Below are 22,984 nucleotides of genomic sequence, written 5' to 3'. Positions count from 1 at the left end.
TACTTTCTCAATTAAGTGAAATATTCTTGAGTATGGCGTAAAACACCAAGCAAATAAACAAAAGAAATACATGTAAATAAAATACTTTCTTAGTTATTGTGTTTTTTTTTTTTTTTTTTGTTTGTTTTTTTTAGTGATTGGTGTTGAATGTTTGCTTCCGGATATTGACCTATCCCCGGGATCACAAAGCTTACGTCAAAATTTAAGATGATTTTAAAATTGTTATTTCTGATGTGTTTCTGTAAGTCAAAATATTTCTTGACATCGAAAATTCGGGGAAAGTTACTGTACAACAAATTTCAGCAAAAATAACGGCAAGGAACACGTCAAATTTACTGATTAAAATTTTGACTGAAGTTTAAGATAGCTCCGTGATCCTGGGGGCAGAAAAGATCATAATGGTTGGCCAGTTAGAGCAACAGTAGTATTGTTCTTTAATGGTAATTACACTTTCTGCTGGTGACACAGACTTTTATTTCTGAAAACTGGTTGTTAAAATCACCAAGGGTTTCGATCCATCGAACACAAAGTCGCCTGCAACACATGTCACCTGTCTAGACCACTCGATCGACAGTTGTTGCACAATAATTAGAGTTTACGGATAACGTGTATTACCCCTTTAGTGATCAGAAATGACACAGCTACTTAACTGAACATATCGGATTAGTAGATGTCATGTGAGGGTATTATCATTATTAGGGATTACACTTTCTCATTATGTGTTCCTTAACAACTTATATTTATCTCACATTTCTTTTTTAAAAATGGTACTTGGTGCTGCCTCACTTGGCACCTGAGCACTGAGCAAGGAAACTGGATGCAGCGCCATGTCTGATGTCTTCGGCAGCATTTTCACAGCAATGACTCGCCTTGCCACAAGATGGCATAGTATAGGTACACACACATACCTAAATCCTCGTCGTCATATGACGGAAAAATTGTTAAGTACGACGTTAAACTCCAAGCATGTATGCGTGCATGCATACAGTCACCCTGAGGAGGGACACATTCATTGTTTTACATCACCACACACTATTACTTTGTCACATGCTGTCGGCCCACTTACACCCGTGACTGTCACCCTAAGGAGGGACACAGTCCTTGTTTTATATCACCACACAGTATTACATTTTCATTCGCTGTCAGCCTACTTACACCCGTGACTGTCACCCTAAGGAGGGACACAGTCCTTGTTTTACATCACCACACAGTATTACATTTTCATTCGCTGTCGGCCCACTTACACCCGTGACTGTCACCCTAAGGAGGGACACAGTCCTTGTTTTACATCACCACACACTATTACATTTTTATATGCTGTCAGCCCACTTACACCCGTGATTGTCACAATGGGGGGGGGGCACAGTCATTGTTTTACATCACTGCACAGTATTACATTGTCACTTGCTGTCATACCACTTGCACCCGTGATTGTCACTCTGAGAAAAGGGACGCTCACAGTCCTTGTCTTACATCACCACACAGTATTACATTTCTATATGCTGCCAGCCCACTTACACCCGTGATTGTCACCCTGAGGAGGGGCACAGTCATTGTTTTACATCACCACACAATATTACATTTTCACTTGCTGTCAGCCCACTGACAGCTCACTTACACCCGTGGTTGTCACCATAAGGAGGGACACAGTCATTATCTTACATCAACACACAGTATTACATTTTCACATGCTGTCAGCCTACTTACACTCGTGATTTTCACTCTAAAGAAGGAGACGTTCATGGCTTTGGCTATCTGTGTTGTGATAGAGTACTTCACAGAGACGCCAGAGAAGCGATGGATTCCAAGGTTGTCTGTAAAATGAATCAAAAAATGACAGATTATGAAATGAATTGCCTTTAATTTTGTGGATTATTGGCTTAGGTCGAGCTTGAGAACATTTCACTTATACGACAGTGGCCAGCCTTATGGTGGGAGAAACGCGGGCAGATCGACGGCCGAAGTGGTTAACACGACAACATGGCGCAATGACCCAAGAACCTCTCACCAATGCTGTCGTGGTGAGTTTAAGTCCAGCTCATGCTGGCTTTCCCTCCAGGCGTACCATGGAAGGCCTGTCAGCAGATGGTTGTGTGTTTCTCCCGGAATCTGTCCGATTTCCTCCTACCATACTAAGTGAAAATACTAATACAATACTAAGTGGGACTAAGTGAAACATCCTGGAGCAAGACGTAAAACACCAATCAAATAATTAAATACATCTGTGTTGATTTCAAATATTTATGTATTGATTTGACTGTGGTTTAAAAAGTCACGCTCAGGGGTTTTCACATAGACAATGACATTCACATAAACCGACGACCTTTGGCAAGTTACTGACAAAACTTTCATGGGAACGTACATGGAATGTATACCACACCACATCAAGTGGTGGAAGACAAGCACACCTATTGTCACAAAGAACAACAGATGCCACAGTTATAGTCACAAACTACCACACGAGCCACACTTACTGGCACAAACTACCACACGACCCACACTCATTGTTACCAGCTATTACACCAGCCACACTTATTGTCACAAACTGCCACACGAGCCACACTTACTGTGACAAACTACCAGACGAGCCACACTTACTGTAACAAACTACCACACGAGCCACACTTATTGTCACAAACTACCACACGAGCCACGCCTACTGTCACAAACTATCACACGACACCATCGACAATTGTACACGTTTACAATCATAGTATAATTGGTACCGGTACTATGCATTGGTGAACTGTGCTTGGTTTATTTGACTTCTCTTCTACACCTTCATCGGCACAAGAGTGTTTGAAGGACAGGTGGTCAACAACGTACATTAGACAGCTCAAAGGGCCACCTCAGTGTCACCGACTGTTTAAAAGGCGAAGCTCATTTGCGGCAACGTGAAATCGAGCATCAAATGAAGATTTTCGTGTTTTCAGATATACTCGTGTTCGCGTGTCTGTCCTAGATCATTTGTTGGCTAATAGTGGGAAGGGTATGTAAAAATTTCTGCCACCGCGCGAGTTCGTTAGGATATTACCTTCGAAGTTAGTTTGGCACGGGACTAACTGGAGACGCCAGATCCGTAGAGTAAAGGGATGTATTAACCGCTCTGTATCAACATCATTTACATGTATATACAAAACGCGAGCGGGAATTGAGAGAAGAAGAGACGATTCTGATATTGTCTGTTTCAGTTATAAGCTGGTAAACCAGTGGATAAACAATTCTGTCACAGTATATACTGCTTAAGACAGGTACGTCATTCATAATGACTTCAGCAAGTGGATCGAAAGAATGTGAAACCGTTTACATTTATGTGGTGATGCCTCGACTTCATTATTATATATCACAACACTGTTGAAACGACATTACCGTTGAATTAATGACGTTACTGTTGAATTAATGACGCAACCGTTGAATTAACGACGTTACTGTTGAATTAATGACATTACTATCGCTGGTAAACCGATGAATAAACAATGACCTTACTGTTGAGACGAAATGCTGGTAAACCAATGAATAAACAATGATGATATTGTTGAAACGAAACGATGGTAAAACAATAAATAAACAATGATGTTAAATGTGGAAAAAAGGCTGGTAAACCAATGAATAAACAATGTTCTCACCATCAAGACGAAAATTCACAGTTCTGAACCGTTTAAAGCAACTGTAGACTGGCACCGTGCTAAGCTCTGTGTGGTCTTTGGTAAAGTCGTAGATGTTTATCCGCCGTGACACTCTCATCCCCTGCATATAAAAGGTACGTGTAAAGGAACACCAGGGCGAAGAATATGGTTTTATTATTTATGTTATTTATTGATTGTTGTTTTACGCTGTACTCACAAATATTTGACTTATACGACGGCGGCCAGCATTAGGTGGGTGGAAACCGGCAGAACCCGGGGGAAACCCACGACCATTTGTTGGTGGCTGTCAGACCTCCCACGTACAGCCGGTGAGGAAGCCAGCATCAGCTGGCTTCGAACTCGCACCCTAACCCATCGGCTACGGAGGCCCTCATTATGGTCTTAAGGGAAGTAGTTACGAGATAAACAAATGAAATAAAAATTATTTTGGTAAGATGGAGGGTTAGGGGTTGGAGGGAGGGACACAGGCTATTTGATTTCTTGTGAATGTAGAGAAAAAGTTACAGAATTTCACGTGTTCATCGCCTTTATCGCGATATAAGGATACACCCAACATCGAAATGACAAGGAGCTGATCATGTTTCAACAAAGCAGATATCATCTGAAAAACAGTTTCATCCAGATTCCAGGCACGGTTTTCAGCAGTATTTTTACAGAGGATAAAAACACAAAAAAGTACTGGCTCAGTTGGTTAGCGAGCTAGCGCAGACTAATGACCAAGGAGTCCCTCACCAATGCGGTCGATGTGAGTTCAAGTCCAGCTCATGCTGGCTTCCTCTCCGGTCGTACGTGGGAAGGTCACTCAGCAACCTTCGGATGGTCGTGGGTTTTCCCCGGGCTCTGCCCGGTTTCTACCCACCATAATGCTGGCCCCGTCGTATAAGTGAAATATTTTTGAGTACGGCGTAAAACACCAAAGAAATAAATAAATAAATAAATAGATGAATAAACAAACAGTACTGAGGCTATTTTGTGGCCATTTTGGAGCAATATATTGAACAAACTGAAGCATAGTGGCGTCAAACTGGAAAACTTGACCGACGTACCGCCTTGTCATAGCCGGTGAAGTTCATGGCGACCGGTACGCCCTCTTGCGGATGTTCGTCCTGTTCAGTAACAGAGCCCCATGGATTCTGGAAAAATGTAATTTTTTACGTGTGTTAAGTTAGCAGGCGAATCACCTGGAATGTATAGTGAAACATTACAACGTCAATTAAATTGACATCAATATCACTGCATTTTTTTTACCTAATTCTGCTTAAACCACGGGGCCAAGGGGAGTGTGATTTGCTAATATTTAAGCATTTGCATGAACAGTTAGAATGAACCATGAGAAATTGACGAGAGGCCATATTTCACCGGTTACGTGTAACCACTTGTCAGCTATCAGACTGTCGTTGCTGCTCTGGTCTTACTCTCTATGGTGCACGTCTATGACACTGTCGTCGCTGCACGTCTATCACACTGTCGTCGCTGCTCTGGTTTTACTCTCTATGCTGTATGTCTGTCAGACTGTCGTCGTTCCTCTGGCCTTTCTCTCTCTACTGTATGCCTTCAATCACACCCTACTACCTCAGGGTTAACTGTAAGTGTGGATTGTACAAAGTGTTCAAAATACTGTGGCTGGATGGGGAATGACGTCTGGTGGATGGGGAATCGTGCCTGGTGGATAAGGAATTATGTCTGGTGGACGGAGATCGTGTCTAATGGATGGGGGATCAGGTCTGATGGCTTTAGAATCAGGTCTGGTAGATGGGGAATCGTGTCTGTTGGATGGGGAATCGTGTCTGGTAGATGGGAAACTATGTCTGGTGGATGAGGACTCGTGTCTGGTGGATGGCGGATCATGTTTGATAGATGTGGAATCATGTCTATTAGATGGGGAATCATGTCTGGTGAATGGGGAATCGTGTCTGCTGGATGAGGACTCGTGTCTGGTGGATGAGGACTCGTGTCTGGTGGAAGGCGGATCATGTCTGATAGATGTGGAATTATGTGTGTTGGATGGTGAATTATGTCTGGTAGATGTAGAATCATGTCCGTTGGATGGGGAATCATGTCTGGTGGATAAGGAACTATGGCTGGTGGATTGAGAATGGAGTCTGGTGGATGAAGAATTATGTCTGTTGGATGGTGAATTATGTCTGGTGGATTGGGAATCATGTCTGGTGGATGAGAAATCATGTCTGGTGGATTGGGAATCATGTCTGGTGGATGAGGAATTATGTCTGGTGGATTGGGAATCATGTGTGATAGATGAGGAATCATGTATAGTAGACGGGCAGTCAGGTCTGGTGGATGGAGAATGATGCCTGGTAGATGACATAGAGAGGAAATCGTCCAGATGGCGAGGAAACCAAATAAACACATGGTAGGGCACCCACCAGATGGAAAGAAAAACGTATGTGTAGAAAGCTGCACAGATGCAGAAGAAGCCACAAAGAAGCAGAGGAAACAAAACAGATGGAGGGGAAAGCAGACAAATGAACAAGAAACAAAGCAGATGGAGAGGAAACTGAACAGACAAACGTTTTCAACAGATGAGTCAACTAAACTTAGCAGTTAACTGACATTCTTTAAGACACGGGGACTTCATATAAATCTCACTTACGCGTAAGTAATACACTGACACTTGAGTTTTGTTTCGCATACCACTGTATATTTCTACAGGGAGACCTCTGATCGTAGTCTGAAACAACAACCAAACAGATCACAATTCAAGATCAATTCCATACCTCTTATTTACGGATTTACTCTAATCCTACTTATTTATTTATTTGATTGATGTTTTACGCTGTACTCAAGAATATTAGCTAATGACATGTACAGCTGTAATCCCATTCACAGCCATTGCGAATTTACGATTGTTTCACATATAAGAGATATGAGGTTTAAGCGTGAAGAAAGATTGCCCGAAGTAATAAAAATACAACCCTGCATCAGTTACCTGACAAACTATCTTCAAATTCACAACCGAGGCTGCAAGAGCTGGATTAAAACAGTCACCACTCGCACCATTTTTCGAATTTAGTTTAAATTACTTCAATTTCAGATCTGGAGTATTTTTCTTGTACTTATTTTCGCTTTTACTCACTGTTCCATTGTACATCATATCTTCACGCTGGAAGATCTCATAGGGGTGTTTCATGCCTAGGATGTGGTTGCTGCTGTCAATGATTGCCGCCCTGTTGTGGACGGAGATACCGCGGGTTGAGCAGTTACCCCACCACCTGTCAATCACAAACTCGTGACCTGTTGGATAAATGATAAATGATTCAATGTGTCGAAACAGACATTCGTATACCAGCTGTCAACCATTATGGACGTTCCAGGTCAGAAATCACAATGACAATTCCCGAAACGATGTCTTATTGACTGAATCAGTGATTGAAGGACTGGGGGGTTACAGCCAATGAACGTGCACCTGGTTCCTGTCAAACTCCTGTTGGATAAATGATAAATGATTGATTGATAAATTAGTTGGTGTAGAATCATTAGTTGATTTATTTATTTATGTATTTATTTGGTTGGTGTTTTACGTCATAATGGCGCGCCCAGCAACGGATTTTACACCTTAGAAAGCAGAGAAATTTGCAATTTTTTTAACACTCGTCGATTGCTGACATTATTCCACATCTTTTGACACCTGAATTATGTGGGTCAGTGTTAAATAGTAGTTTTTAGAAGAGACTGTATCAAGTACCTTCCATTTTTCATATACAAATGATGTGGTGTGGTAGTTGGTGATTGATTTGATCGATGAACGTGAACGTGGCTCTGGTCTATTGAACAAACATATGTAAATTCACAACAAAACGGCGCACTCAAACGCCTAATCGAGAATTGCGTAAAATGGTGTAAGGGCGGATGATCATGGTAAAATACTGCACCTATAACCGTGTACAGGCGCACAATCATAGTAAAATGCTGCACCTACAATCGTGTAACGGCCAATTATTGTGGTACAATGCTGCGCCCATAACCTGCACCTATAATGGCCTAACGGCGCACAATTATAGTAAAATGCTTCGCCTACAAACGTGTAACGGTTAATAATTGTGGTAGAATGCTGCGCCCATAACCTGCACGTATAATGGCCTAATGGCGCACAATTATAGTAAAATGTTGCACCTACAATCATGTAACGGCCAATTATTGTGGTACAATGCTGCGCCCCTAACCGTGTAACGGCGCCTAACACTGGGAAGAACAGGTGTGCTTAATCGTTTCACATAACCTACTATTCATTTTACTATAATGGTAAACTATTACCTGTCAGTATTACATGGATGGACATGTTGATAAATAAATCACGTAAATTTGACACATACAGCAATAAATGTAAGAAAGTTAAAAAAATTACTTTTTTAAGAACTTTTAAACTGAACTCACCTAAGAAACCAGAGTGAGCTAATACCGCTAAACATCGATACCAACAAAGTATTTCTGTTTTCTGTATTAGCCTAATTTTGTCTTCATTTCGTAATACTTTAATCGTAATCAAACTTATTTAATCCTTATTTAAATATTTAGGTATGCTATAACCATGGAAAAGTCTTAGCAGCAGAGGGTGCGAGCAAACCGGTTATATCGCGCCGCCGAGGCTCCCAGCAGGCTTCCCCTAATCCCGGTTGAGTGGCGGAAAGGGTAGCCCTTCACGTACATAGCTAATTCGCCTCTAGAGAACCCCATGGACGGCCCATCACCCTCGCCGGCCTGGGCAGTTACATTTGACCAGACCCCCGACTAAGTGTCCAAGTTAAACTTTATTTAAAGAGAGAGATTCCCGGGCCCCTGTGCCCCCCAAAACCGAAAGAGGGGCTCTTCTTGCTCGGGGTTTGGACGTCGCCGGGGGGCGGCCAGTCGTCCGTGACCTAGATTTCTGAAGTGTCAGTGGCATGTATGAATGAACTATGCAGCGCGTACTATATTATAAGACCTCTGTAGGTCATCTAGATCCTCACTGAGTTGGGTTATCTCATATACGTGGTCACCTATTTTCTCTCTGAGTCGGGCTATTTCACATGTCTGCTCTTTTACAGTGATTTCAGTGCAGTACAGCCTGTGCATCATATACATAAATGCACTCCACTTGACTGCAATCGAAGCCACAGCGAGCATATGGGCTAAGGGTGTGGGTGCACACATCTTATAGTAGTCTTGCGAGTGATACTACAAGTAAACCGAAACCCGGTATCAAGCCTCTGAGCCTAGCAGTCTAATTCGATAAGTTTTTAATAAGGCACGCTCGAGCTTCGTCCCGCTCCCGTTGTAATAACTCTTCTTTCGTTTTTTGATCTAATGAAAGTGAGTGAGCGGCTATGCCCGCCCGAATCTGTTGTTTCATTTCTCGTTACTTCTCGACTTCACCGAGTATCAGCCGAAACTCAGTCTCGGAGATCGTACCGTCAATGAGCGCTGTGGAGAGGTGGTCTGTCATGGTATTAAGCTTACTCTCAGCCAGTAACCGGATCTCATTATGTTTCTTACCATTGGCAGCTAGCCGCCGGCTGAAAAACTTACCCATCCCCACTGAAAAGGCCGCACCTTCCATACCTATAGCTATGGGTGCGGCGATTTTTGTGGACAACACCCCCAACTTCCGCCACGCCTAGTCCCATACTTGACGTGAGTAGTGCGGTTCTGACCTGCGGCTAGTTCTTATTCTTACCCGTTTCAACTGAATGCCATGCTCTAGAATTATTCGGCACATCTGCACCGATTGTGTTGCAGGGGCCTGGGCATTTTCTACCGTTGTCTCGACCTTAATAGGTCCTACCTTAAGCAATTTTACGACGACAGTCACGTCTTTACCAACATGCTCTTCTGACCATCCAATCCTCAGTCCAGGAAGGACATAGAAGGGATCTGGAAGTGCATTAGGACCCAATACAATATCCAGAATGATTATGGACTGCACGGGTAACTGGGGAGATGCTGGAAATGGTGAGTTGAGATTTTCAGTCAGGATCTGCTCCGATAGTATAGCCCACTTTCGACGACCTCATCACACGAACTTTATCTCCCTGGAGCGTGTACGACAGGAAATCCGTGCCGCGATTAAAAACCTTATGTGCCACACCACCCACTGATGTATGCACTAGGAGTGGGGTCACAACCAGATTAACGTCCCATGTGGGCGCATCCCATTTAAGGAGACCCTATCTTTCATTCTCTGTCCAAACCAGGCAGAGTTTTTGGTGTGGATCGGGGGCCCCGACATCTATATCGGCGATTTCATTCAATTTTGGTGGTTCTTCAGCGGATCTCTCCCAATGGCACCTTCCTTAGCATATAAACACGTCGCTGGAATTGGAAAGCGTAAGCCCGTCCACCTACCAGGCCAAGCGGTATTTGGAGAAAGACGTGTCAGCCGACGAAGCCGGCTGTTTTCCCGGTATGAAGCCCGTCTGGGCGCCTAAATATAAATGTCATATCGGACATTCGTATACCATTCATAGTCCATAAAGGGCGTTCCAAGTCGATAATCGCAAGATCCATTTCCAAAACAACGTTTAACACAACCCCCCAAAGACAAAGGTATGTAAGAAATTATACAAATAGGAAATAAAGCCGGTAACACACAAGAGAGAAGAGGTCATCAGTTTTCAATGTTGCCGGGCAGACAATGGATATTCCAGGCATAAATTCCATATCAAAGTTCAAATTCGTAGTCCATGAATGAGTTCCAGGTCAAATAACAATTAAACAAGGTATCTCAGTCGCGCTTTGATGGCAACTGTTCATAAAGGCATCATGCAGATGTAATGAGCGTGGCTGCCTTTACGACCCCTAGCGCCAGGTTAAGCGGTATTAGAAACAGTTCGAAAATGCGCGTCACAGACCTTAAGCAAACAGATGGTGATTCAAAAGTAACGGACGATTACGTCTTTCCCATTAATATGTGAGAATCATCTATGATGGTACACATGACATGCTGGTCTGTATAAAAGCTGTCTGCAAGATGACGGCTACACTGGGCAATCAGCGCCATCTATGTTGTTAAATACCATGTACTCCATAGATATGTACATAAGGATAACAGCACCGTCTGTGTGGTACATCACAGTGCAGATCGCCAGTGATTCTCAACGCTCTGTCCATACCTGCCAACGAGTCTTATACTCACAGTAAAATTTGCGAAACTTAGAATGAAGGCGTTTGATGGAGTATCCTTGACAAACTAGTTTTTGAACTAACAACTTGTGACGCAAATTAAAGTCATCACCATTTGCGCAAGATCTGTCAAATGCTACAAGGCGAGATATGTATACGCCATATGCAGGAGCCTTTGTTATATTACTATCTAAATAAGGATAATTTACAATATCAAAATTGAAATTATCCCTTTTGTCGTAAAGGCGGCGTGAAAGGAGACCTTGTTCGTCTTTGTACAGATATAGATCCAAATAAGATGTACCATCAGGACTATCTGTTGTCTCCTTTAAATCCAATGAAGGCGGATAGATTTCCTTCGCCGCTTCAGCAATATGGGGGTATTAAACGCCAGTAGATCATTAATACACCGCTTGATAAATGAAAAGGATAGAGCTTTAAACATATTACTTTTAAGTAATTTCTGCATATAATCATATTCATAAGAAAATAGGCATAGGTCTGCCCAAAGTGGCCCACAATTGGTACCCATTGGAATACCTGTGCACTGTTGGTAAATGGTATCCCCCGATTTTCACATAGATGTTATTAATGAGAAATTCAATAAATAATGTATAATCCCATGAGCGGTAACCTTTTTAAACAGTAGAACTAACGAAAGTCTTATTGTTTCTGACGTTAATGTAACGGTGACCTGTTTTAGTTAACACCGAGACAATTAACGACGATATTCTTTCAATAAGATCTATGTGACGAATTGTAGTACAGCGAGTAGAGAAATCCCATGTGAATACGTCTTTGTACGGTATATGCATATGAGCATCAAGTTCTTCTGTAAGATGCGTGGAGTTGTTAAGAATCCACATGCAGTTGACACCTGAATTTTTTGTTATGGCACAACAATACTTATTCCAAAACGACTTTACTTCTTGTAACGCACTCGTAAATAGGGTTGACAAGAGTTTGGTGGTAAAACTTCTTGAACCCGCAATAAATCGAGCCTTGTATGGGGATTTATGCATTAAATGACTAAGACTCTCGGGGAGGCTGCATTTCAGATGTATTCGATGGCGGCAAACAAATCTCTACCTATCCCACCCGAGAATCGAAAAAGGTTAGAAGAGCTAGAGGCGGATCCATGTGTTGCACACGCGCTCAGCAGTGCGGCTGCCAGCTTTGTCACAGCTATGGTATGTACTTAGCCCCGATAACCACGGCGCTAACCACAGCTAGGCATTGCTCTTTTAAACACACACGCCCGAATCCAGAAGATGAATTCAACAGAGGAGCCGACCAATGCCGACCAAAACGCAGCCAGCTGAGGTCAGGGTGACAGCAGAAAATAACAAAAACGAGGAACAAACGAGCGCAAGTGCTAGTCGTGTCAAAGATCCCAAGAAAGTTGCCGCTGGGAAGGCTGGTTCTGTGGCGAGAAAGGCATAGAATGCAAAGATCTTGGACGAAATTCGGGAAGGGACAGCTTCTCTGCAACATGTGTGAGACCTCGGGCGCAACTCTGCTGCAACGCCGGATTGGCCTTCGTGAGCAAAAGCTCCCTTCTGGTGTTGGCTTTCGCTATCTGTACCAGCCCGGCCAGTTTGAGGGCGGTCGGCGTCAGCTCACTGATCCTGTGTGGTCCCTGGATGTGTACCGACTCCAGCGTTCTGTCACTAAGCCTGATAATCCGGTGGTGTACTATTTGTTGGACGGCCCTCAGCGGGGGTTTGTCCGTGAGGAACTTCTTGCAGTGCCACCTGACACGCAGTTGCTACCAGAAGGTGTTCTACAAGGCTGCTAGGCGCTCATCTATGTAATCGTTCATTTTAGCTGTGCCCTCTGGCATCTTTGTGTACATAGGCCAGCGTGTCCACTCCGTTTTTAGCTATCCAGCGCTTGGAGTAAGCTTTTCCAAGAGAGCCTCTTTGTACTGCTCATGTCTGATATCCTTCTTCACGGTGCTCTTCTTAACACCTTTGGCCTTTTTGATGTTGTGGCCGCTGGCCTCGAGAAAGCTGTACATCTTTGGGCCCAGGCTGAAGTATTCGGATATTGGGCGCCCAGCACACTCATCCTCCATCTTACCCAACACCTTCTTGTTCGCCATGCTTGGCAGTGGGTGGTCTTTTTGGTAGTCAGACGTGTCATAGAGGTCTGCATGCCTGGCCATATCCCTGTACACATCCTCTGTCTGGATCTCCAGGAGCAGGATGTCTGTGTCAGAGTAGAGGAGTTGGCAGCGCTCTCCGTACAGAGCCATCTGGTTGTAGTAGAAGTCATACATCAGGTGTTTGGAGAGGTTGAGGACGCTCATACACACATAAATGGGGCGGTTGAGCACTAGGCGGCTCTTGATGACCTGGATTGCTGCAAGACCATCGTCGAATATGATACGGCTGGGCTTGCTATCAAACGGCGCAGCTTGTCCACCTTACTTTCTCGCACCAGCTTAACATCGTTTTTTGAGGTTCTTCATCGTCTTCACAAAGACACTGTTGTTTATGACTTTGTAGAGGTCCTCCTCGAAGTCGCTGGTGGCTTGTTTTCGGAGTTCCGTGTTCATTGGAATATAGGGCTCGATCCAGGAGCTCTGCTAGAATCTGAGGGCGTGGTGGATCTTTTTCAGGCGCATGCCGAGAGAGAGATAGAACTGCAGGTTCCAGTAGTGGAGCACATAGCGCTCTTTGTCGTGGAGGTTGGGTACCAGCTTTTCAGCCTCGTTGGCGCTACCCCTGTCGCCGATGAGATCCAACTGATACTCCGACATCCACTCCTTCTGGACCACCAGCCGTACAGTTTGTTGGCGTCGAGATAGAGAATGTGACTGCTCGGCTTCTCAGGGTCATAACCCTCGACCGGGGGATTTTTCGCCTGAGCATTCAGTTTGAACGCCATGGAGATGCCACCACGCATTCCTTTCTCGATGAAGAGATGCTGGTCATAGTCTGTGAGCAGCTCGAACTCCACTCCCGTCTTCTTGAGCAGAGCAGAGCATCTCAAGACAAGCTGGGGCTGGTGTAGTAGTGGGCGGGGTCAAGGCCGTACTACCTCAGGCAGGTCTTCCGAAAGGCCTCGAAGACATCCGCCAGCAATAGAACATCAGTGCGGTTGTAGAAGTCATGGTTGTCCCCTAGGGTCGTGCGTCCGAAGACCTTCCAGACCAGTTGCTCATGGGCATAATCCTCATAGCCGATGTGCGCGTCCGAAAACTTGCTGTAGAAAGCCTCTTTTAGGGGGCGCTTATGCTCTGTGAAGCGCTCCCAGGAGTCCATGTATTCGTATGGGTAGATGCTTTTTTGCATCAAAATCTCTTGCCGCCGCTGATTTGGTTTATACTGGGCCGTGATTTGGAATGTCTCTGGCTGGTTGGTAGTCAGCAGCTTGTCGAGCGATGCCAGCAGGAACTGTGCACTGTCAACGAAGCGTAGCTGCCCCGGACAGAAGGAGTAGTACTCCTGCGTGTTGTTAGGGATGCAGGAGATGGGATCTTCCACCTTCGAATAGGCCTGCATGAGTAGGTGGGATCATAACCCCGAGATTGTGGTTTTTAGTCTTAGCCGCAGCTTCAGATTGCGGGCGTTATGAGCAGCACCCCGGTATTTTCCTGTGATGTGGCAGTGGTCTCGCACAGAGTCCAGTTGCCCTGCTACTACAAGTGACTTTCCACAGACATGTCAGGTCGTGGCGGTGTTGTAGGCCTGCCAGTCCTTTTTTGTCATCCTCATGCCCTTTGAGTTACCCAACACCGTCTTGATCTCGCGCTCCTCTTCCTGTAGTGCTTGAAGGAAATGCTCCGCTGCTTTTGGGCCGCGATATTCAACTGGCAGCTCTGTCTGCCCATGACACCACACCTTGATGTAGCAGTAACAGCAAGCCTCATGCTGTTGTATTTTTCGGGTGTTGATTTTTGTGGGACCCAGTTCTGGACCCTCGGCCTGCTCTACTAGGTTAGGCGAGTCAACGATAGAGTGAACGCATTTGTATAAGAACTTTAAATCGGCAGCTCAGTTGGCAGCTGAAAATTTTTACACATAGCACAGTGGCACTGTATTTTTCAGAGGAGTAAGCGTCATTAGTTTTAAAACAAAGATATTTGATGAACTTTTTTTGAAAGGAGATATTTTTGGGTGTTGGGGGGGGGGGGGGGGGGCATATAATTGACCCATACTCCAAGATGGAGCGAAATAAGGATCTGTAGAGGGATATAAGTGACTTGGATTTTGTAAAAGAAATGCACGATCGCTTGAGAAAACCAAGCATTTCATAACCTCTTGTAACGGTATTGGTGACATGTACTCAGATTACTGGTTAATGTTATCCCAAGATCTTTCACAGTCTCAACTCTTTCAAGTGTATGTCCGCCTATGCTATAATTGGATATAATTATGTCTGTCGGCTCAACGGTGCCATAGGCAACTAATGTAAAATCTCGTCTTTTAACTGTGGTAGTTTACGAGAGCCCTCACATGTCTCGCCGATATCTGCGTGAACTCGCGAGACCCCTAAAACGCGGGGTTGGCCTCATTTGGCGAAAGTTGAATCGCCTCTTTTTTCGTCCATTCTTATCAAAATGTCACACCACGTGTAAATCTTAAGCAACGGACGCTCTAAACCTTCCCACTCTTGTTAGATCAATAAAAAATGGCACAGCAAGCCATCTCTGAACGTAGAGAGATATCTATGAATGAATGCGTTGTTTGCTTGAAGAAAATCTCGTCGAAAAACAAAATGGCGCCGATTCATCATGTAGTTAAACACGCTCGGCTGCATCACTATAGCGACCACAAATCACGAGACTCGGGCCAATTATGGTGTGTGCGCAGCGCTTCGAGAAAGATCAACGATGATTTCCCCAAAATAATTGACGGAAAATAAGCATAAAATAGACGGGTAATTACCAGGTATAAAAATAACCCCAAAACAAACATTTGGAATTTCTTCATTTGAAGGACTGAGAAACATAATCTTTGTTCTAGAATTCTTTCCATATATCCTTTTTGGGATCCAAGATTGTGAAATTGGCTTAGCTGCGTTAACGTCGTTGATAATATTACAGGTCTATTAGATAATTCATTATGCAGTCTACACTACAATAAGCGAGTATTTATGAAGGGTGATCTTACCTGCGGATGGTCGTGGAATTACCTCACGTAAGACTCCAATCAAATAAATAAATAAGTAAATAAAAAGTGCTCTTTGACTTACCTGTGTTAAAGTCATTGATAACGATCAAGGGCCTGTTACCGAAGGTAGCTAGAGATCTGGCGTATACCCCTGATCGCGGGGACAAGTCGCTTCTCATGAATTTACCGGCGTAATCTACCACGTGCTGAAAATAGCGGTGTGAAAACAGAATCAGCAATAAAATGACTGCTTCATAATTTCCTTATGAACAAACGGTTATAAATTATATTAATTAAAAAGAAATCTGAAAATAGAATCAGCAATAAAATGACTACTTCCTAATTTCTTTATGAACCGATGGTTATAAATTATAATCTACCACGTGCTGGATGCAACAAATCTGAACTCACCGCTGTATCCGATATTTGTCTCCCTTTGTGATCAATCGATTCCATGCGGAGGGAGAAACGGTCCGGCAATTTTGGCGGCACGTGATCACCGACATGAGCGGAAGTGAGGACCCAAATGGCGCAAATCTGCGAGTATATAATGTTTTTATCTTTATACCTTTTTTTATTTCACGAATTAATGTTTACATTAACTGATGTATTCACAAGCAATGCCGGGGGCAATTGGCTTATATATTACTGTTTATAGATTCGTGATCGTGCTTTTGTTGTTTCTTTCTTGCTACATGATATATTTGATCTTCCTTACTGGTATTTTTAAATTCAGTAAAATTGGAATTTCTACCAACTAAAATCCTTCATACTACAAAGAAATGGAAAAAAAAGGCATGACTTACTGTTGATAGGAACAGATACATTGTAGTGTCAAGTCTTTATGTATCTATAAATGAAAACAGAAACTTAAAAACAGGCAAGCTTTCCAAGCCTAGAAACGGCAAATCTTCCAGCTTGACATAAAGGCAAATCTTCCAGTGTGATATAATGGCAAATCTTCCAGCAGGACATATTGCCAAATATTCCTGCAAGACATATTGCCAAATCTTCCAGCATGAAATACATGTAATGGCAAATCTCCCAGTGTGATATAATGGCAAATCTTATTGCATGGCATAATGACAAATCTTCCAGCATGACATAATGACAAATCTTTCAAATATTGACATTATTGAATATATTACAATGTTATTTACGTGGCAGTGTTGTCTTGTATCAAAGAGTTGGTTGAGTACGATTCGGTGCTGGACAATGCATGTCCTTGTTCTCTTGCTTTTTCCCAGGCTTGGTTTTCAACACCACATAAGTATTTCACTCATTTTAAAGAATCTTTTGTATAACATAACAAATATATCAGTCACATCTTCTATTTTTTCAGTGAGCATGTACCTAGGCCTATCAGGAAGATGGGATTTAAGCAGGCTTACATGTACCTAGGCCTATCAGGAAGATTGGATTTGAGCTGGCTTACATGTACCCGGGCCTATCAGGAAGATTGGATTTAAGCTGGCTTACGTGTACCCAGGCCTATCAGGAAGATTGGATTTAAGCTGGCTTACGTGTACCCAGGCCTATCAGGAAGATGGGATTGAAGCAGGCTTACATGTACCTGCGCTACTAACTTAGACATACAATACATGAGGAGAAAATATGTGGAATATACAATAAATTTAATGAGAACAGAAATAGATAAAATTAAAAATAAAAGAGAAATTAATAGAGCATTACCGTACACGTATACTTAGACGTATCAACTTGCCTGTTCCGCGTGCATACAAGGCCTATCATGCATGTACATGGGGAGGCCACGTGCCCGAGGTGGTTAGCTTGCCAGCGCGGCACAATGAAGGAGTCTCTCACCAGTGCATTCGCTCTGAGTTCTGTTTATTTATTGGTGTTTAACGCCGTACGTCTACCACCGGTCTGCCGTCGTACAAGTGAAATATTCTTGAGTGGGGCGAAGAACATCAATCAACTAACTAAATAAAAAATTTATATATATATATATATATATATATATATATATATATATATATATATATATATATATATATATATATATTCAAGTTTGAAAGTCCTACCGTATGTGTAAGTAATGTATTATGTAACCTGACATGTTAGGCAAATATTATTGGTCCCAATTACTATATAACATGGCCGTCGGAAAAAAGATTCACAAAAAACTTGGGAAGTTTCTAAATGAAAAAGGTGTGATTTTCAACATCTGGAACACGTTGAGATCGGTAAATTAATGCCAATAAACTTGTTTAACAATATTCCTAAGACACGCGATACAGGAGGATTAATTTTACCTTTAACGACAGAAGAGTTCGAACGAGAAACCACCCAATTGTATTTGCCTGTCCCTTATTTGCTCCATGACTGTATGCTTAGGCCTATAACGTAGGCCCATATGAAGTTATGAACTGCTGTTGCTACTTGGCCTATAATGTATATCAAGAATTGATTTCTTTATGATTTATTTATTTATTTATTTATTTATTTATATATTTATTTATTTATTTGATTGTGTTTTACGCCGCACTCAAAAATATTTCACTTATACGACGGCGGCCAGCATTATAGTGGGAGGAAACCGGACAGAGCCCGAAGGAAACCTACGACCATCCGCAGGTTGCATGAAGTTATGTAGTGCAGTTTCTGCTTACGCCTACTTACTGGTAGCAGGTAACACAGAAATAGTTCAAGTGGAACGTATAAATGGCAGATGTCTGGACTTACGAACTTCACATAAATGACTAATGCACATCCAGCGGAAACTTAGGCTCGAAAGAGTTTAATCCAATTAAAGATCCAATGCAAGGTTATAAATAGGTTATCACATATTTATTTAATTTTTTTTATTTATTAATCTGATTTGTGTTTTCCGCAGTACTCAAGAGTATTTCACTTTTACGACGGCGGCCAGCATTATGGCGGGAGGAAGCCGAACAGAGCGGTTATCACATATGTATTCCGTTTGAGCATATATGTCGCAAACATCACACTCATGTATAATTGTGCACACAAATCCGAGTTTGAGAAGATCATGGGAAATTACACATGTGAATGTGACGGGGTATGCATTTTCTTTGGGTTTGGAGTGGACGCATCTAACACTGGATTTAATTAAGCGATATTCCCCGGAGCCTGGTGAAAGATAGCGCTTATACATCACCTTGTTACATTCATAGAGCCCTAGACCATGTAGGCTGCTGTACCCACACACCTGACTACCGTCATATACGTGAAAAGTTCATAGTAAGACACGTTTTGGTCAGCTTTAAGTCAATGAAGCGAGACACTGACAATGTTAGAGTTCATTTTTTATAGATTGGTAGCTTTAATTTATCTTTATCACACCGTTTCATAGTTTAATTACCATCTCTTTTTTTTTTTAAATCACCCAAGTCATCCTTTCCACCCAAAGGTTTGGATATACGTATTCGGTACATTCGTAATGTCTTCTTTTACATAGATTGTCACAACCCGGGGGGTATTTTGTTTCCAGGACTGTCAGGAGCGATACTAAACCTCTCAGGTATACACACAGGTAAATTTCTTAGCTGTAAATTTACCTGTTGACTATCTTCAGTCACGCACATTCCTGTAGTAGGCTACAAAAGACTGACGCTAAGAACCACTTAACTGTGGACACGTGATTGTCACATTATATTGCGTGCACATTATACATTCATGACGAGGCACGAATAGCGTTAAGCCTCTGTACGTAGATTAATTCATACACCTATGTCTATTACGTGGCTAGAACAGCTTAGGTGTACGTCTGTTACGGGGCTAGAATAGCATGGACCTACGGGTAACTCGCTTACTTCATGCGTATACGTCTAGTATCGGGCTAGAATAGCATAGACCCACGGGTAACTCGCTAACTTCATGCATATACGTCTAGTATTGGGCTAGAATAGCATAGACCCACAGGTAACTCGCTAACTTTATGCATATACATCTAGTATGGGGCTAGAATAGCATAGACCCACGGGTAACTCGCTAACTGTATGCATATGCGTCTAGTATTGGGCTAGAACAGCATAGACCCACGGGTAACTCGCTAACTGTATGCATATGCGTCTAGTATTGGGCTAGAATGGCATAGACCCACAGGTAACTCGCTAACTTTATGCATATACGTCTATTATGAGGCTAGAATAGTACAGACCCATGGGTAACTCGCTAACTTTATGCATATGTGTCTAGTATCGGGCTAGAATAGCATAGACCCATGGGTAACTCGCTAACTTTATGCATATGTGTCTAGTATCGGGCTAGAAAAGCATAGACCCACAGGTAACTCGCTAACCTCATACTAACCCATTGCGAGGCCGGAATGGGACAGACCTACTAATAACTCGCCTACTTCATATACGTACGTATATTACGAGGCCAGAATGGGATAGACCTTCAGGTAGTTCGCTTACTTCATACACGAACGTCTGTTACGAGGCCAGAATGGGATAGATCTACAGATAACTCGCTTACTTCATGCACGTACGTCTATTACGAGGCCAGAATGGGATAGAGCTACAGATAACTCGCTTACTTCATGCACGAGCGTCTATTACCAGGCCAGAATGGGATAGACCTACAGATAACTCGCTTACTTCATACACGTGTACGTCTATTACCAGGCCAGAATGGAATAGACCTAGAGGTAGTTCGCTTACTTCATACACGTACATCTGTTATGAGGCCAGGATGGGATAGACCTACAGGTAGTTCGCTTACTTCATACACGTACGTCTGTTACGAGGCCAGAATTAGATAGACCTACAGATAACTAGCTTACTTCATGCACTTACGTCTATTACGGGACCAGAATGGGATAGACCTTCAAGTAGTTCGCTTACTTCATACACGAACGTCTGTTACGAGGCCAGAATGGGATAGACCTACAGATAACTCGTTTACTTCATACACGGACGTCTATTACGGGACCAGAATGGGATAGACCTTCACGTAGTTCGCTTACTTCATACACGTACGTCTGTTACGAGGCCAGAATGGGATAGACCTACAGATAACTCGCTTACTTCATGCACTTACGTCTATTACAGGGCCAGAATGGGATAGACCTACAGATAACTCGTTTACTTCATACACGTACGTCTATTACGGGACCAGAATGGGATAGACCTACAGGTAGTTCGCTTACTTCATGCACGTACGTCTGTTACGAGGCCAGAATGGGATAGACCTACAGATAACTCGCTTACTTCATACACGAACGTCTGTTACGATGTGAGAATGGGATAGACCTACAGGTAGTTCGCTTACTTCATACTTCCTCTTTTAAAGTCTTACGTGTGACCCGACCCAGGATTGACCCTGGATCTACCGCTCCTGAAGCGGACGATCTAAGAGCTCTTCTTATCCGGCTGGTTCCAACCTAACCGCCGTTATACCAGTAAAATATTCTTTAGACCCGCATATTATACACCGATCAAATACGGTGATGCTGGGATTAAGCGACGCTGTTGGAGCGGACGGCGTTAGACTCGCTATTGTTTTAGCCCGGGCAGTGGCACCACAAAGCCTGAGTAGCGCACGGCAAGCGTGGACACAACTAGGCTGCTTCGGGAACTATCGGGAACGTTCGGGAGCTAATGTTTTATCATGACGTTTTAAGCAGCAATGTACACTAACCATAACGTGTTTATAATTTAAGTGCTATAAAATCACAGATGATTTTTTCTCGTGGCCTATGTTTTAGCACCCTACAATTGTAGGCTACATGCAGCGTTTCAAGTCATACGAATAAGAATATAATCCATCTGTAATACATGCTCACCACACTCAGGTGAAATTCTAGGAGCTTTGTGCCTAAACTAATTTACTCAGCGTATTTCAGCATTTTCCCCCAGCCACTAAACACGTACATATATATGCAGGTTTACAGCATCACTGAAGTAATCCTACCTAGTCAAACTTTTGCCCCAGGAGGGGTCATACAAAAGACCATAATAACCGTACTTATTGCAGCCTCGCTTGGCGATCTACGCTGAGAGTTCAGAGCAAGAAAATGGCACCGGTTGTCCCAGTGTCAGTATAATGTGATTGGGTGGGTGTCATGTCTGGTGTCTTCGGCATGATTCTACAGTGGCGGCAGTACTTTGTCGGCATGAACTCTCTCTGCCAAAAGGACCCACAGTATATGTACACACACCCAAGGACTCCTCTCTGCCATATAACAGCAAAAACAGTTAAGTATGACGTTAAACATTTTGCATATATACATGGATTATTTGTAAGAGGTGAACAACAGAGTAGAACTTACCTGTATTATCACAGACAGGTACAAATCCAGGTGTTATGTAGTTAGATATATCTTCCTTATATGTGCATGTGTATAGATATAGATACGTGGTACTCCTCACAGATGCAGGTGCCCTGGGAAGTAGTGTGTATTCTAGGCCTGACGGTGCGTAGCGACCTACTTCAGGCATTATAATATACCCGGGAGTCAAGACGAAAGAGCATACTGTCATACTATATAAGAGATAAAAAAACAACTCTGCACGTGATGTAACTGAAGACTTGTAATTTTATACAGTTTATATATATTCTGAAGGACGGGCTGGAGGAAGCACAAAAGGCCTGGCACAACACGGGAAACTTACACGTCTCTTTATAAAAATGTCTAGGGAATGTTTGTCCTTTTCTTGAACCTTGGGTACTTCAAGCTCTGTTTAGACACATTCCTTAATGTATGCAGACAGAAGGCGACTTAAAGCAAAAAAGGTAAACTAGTAACGGATGTATACCTGAGTTGTAGTCTTAAGTTGTAGAATTTTTTTATAAAGTAACACGCATGATATAAGCAGGCCCTCGTCCATACACCATTGACAACAGGTTATTATTAAACTACCTTCACATATGTGTTTGTTTTTTTTATATACAACTTTCTCGAATAAAATTAAATGTGGTCAAATATTTGAATTCTGAAGTAGTATTTATTTTTATTTATGTACTTAGGTGATTCGAGTAAACCACCAGCCATTGGGAAGTAACTCTGCCACTTCCCCATGCACACGTAGGCACGACATGCACCCTCAGCCTACAATATCAACATGATTTATTCACATCACTATATAAGATTAAATTAACTGAATCCATTTA

At 42.8% G+C, this 22,984-nt stretch overlaps 1 protein-coding gene across 1 annotated transcript in view; it reads right to left on the bottom strand.

The window, feature by feature from the left end:
* The window catches only part of LOC135462914 (uncharacterized), a 29,380-nt gene extending 7,107 nt beyond the window's left edge, over window positions 1-22,273 (bottom strand). Inside the window, exons 1-9 of the mRNA XM_064740222.1 lie at window positions 22,143-22,273; window positions 16,690-16,733; window positions 16,295-16,420; window positions 15,966-16,089; window positions 6,742-6,899; window positions 6,259-6,336; window positions 4,694-4,780; window positions 3,627-3,747; window positions 1,708-1,814 (exon numbers count right to left, since the gene is read on the bottom strand). Coding sequence (XP_064596292.1) covers window positions 1,708-1,814; window positions 3,627-3,747; window positions 4,694-4,780; window positions 6,259-6,336; window positions 6,742-6,899; window positions 15,966-16,089; window positions 16,295-16,420; window positions 16,690-16,710 — 822 coding nt within the window. The 5' untranslated portion in view covers window positions 16,711-16,733; window positions 22,143-22,273. The remainder of the gene's footprint in view (window positions 1-1,707; window positions 1,815-3,626; window positions 3,748-4,693; window positions 4,781-6,258; window positions 6,337-6,741; window positions 6,900-15,965; window positions 16,090-16,294; window positions 16,421-16,689; window positions 16,734-22,142) is intronic.
* Between the last annotated feature and the right edge of the window lie 711 nt (window positions 22,274-22,984).

Source organism: Liolophura sinensis, chromosome 2 (genome assembly GCF_032854445.1).
Source record: "Liolophura sinensis isolate JHLJ2023 chromosome 2, CUHK_Ljap_v2, whole genome shotgun sequence".
NCBI lineage: Eukaryota > Metazoa > Mollusca > Polyplacophora > Chitonida > Chitonidae > Liolophura > Liolophura sinensis.
This window is presented reverse-complemented; position numbering and strand designations above follow the sequence as displayed.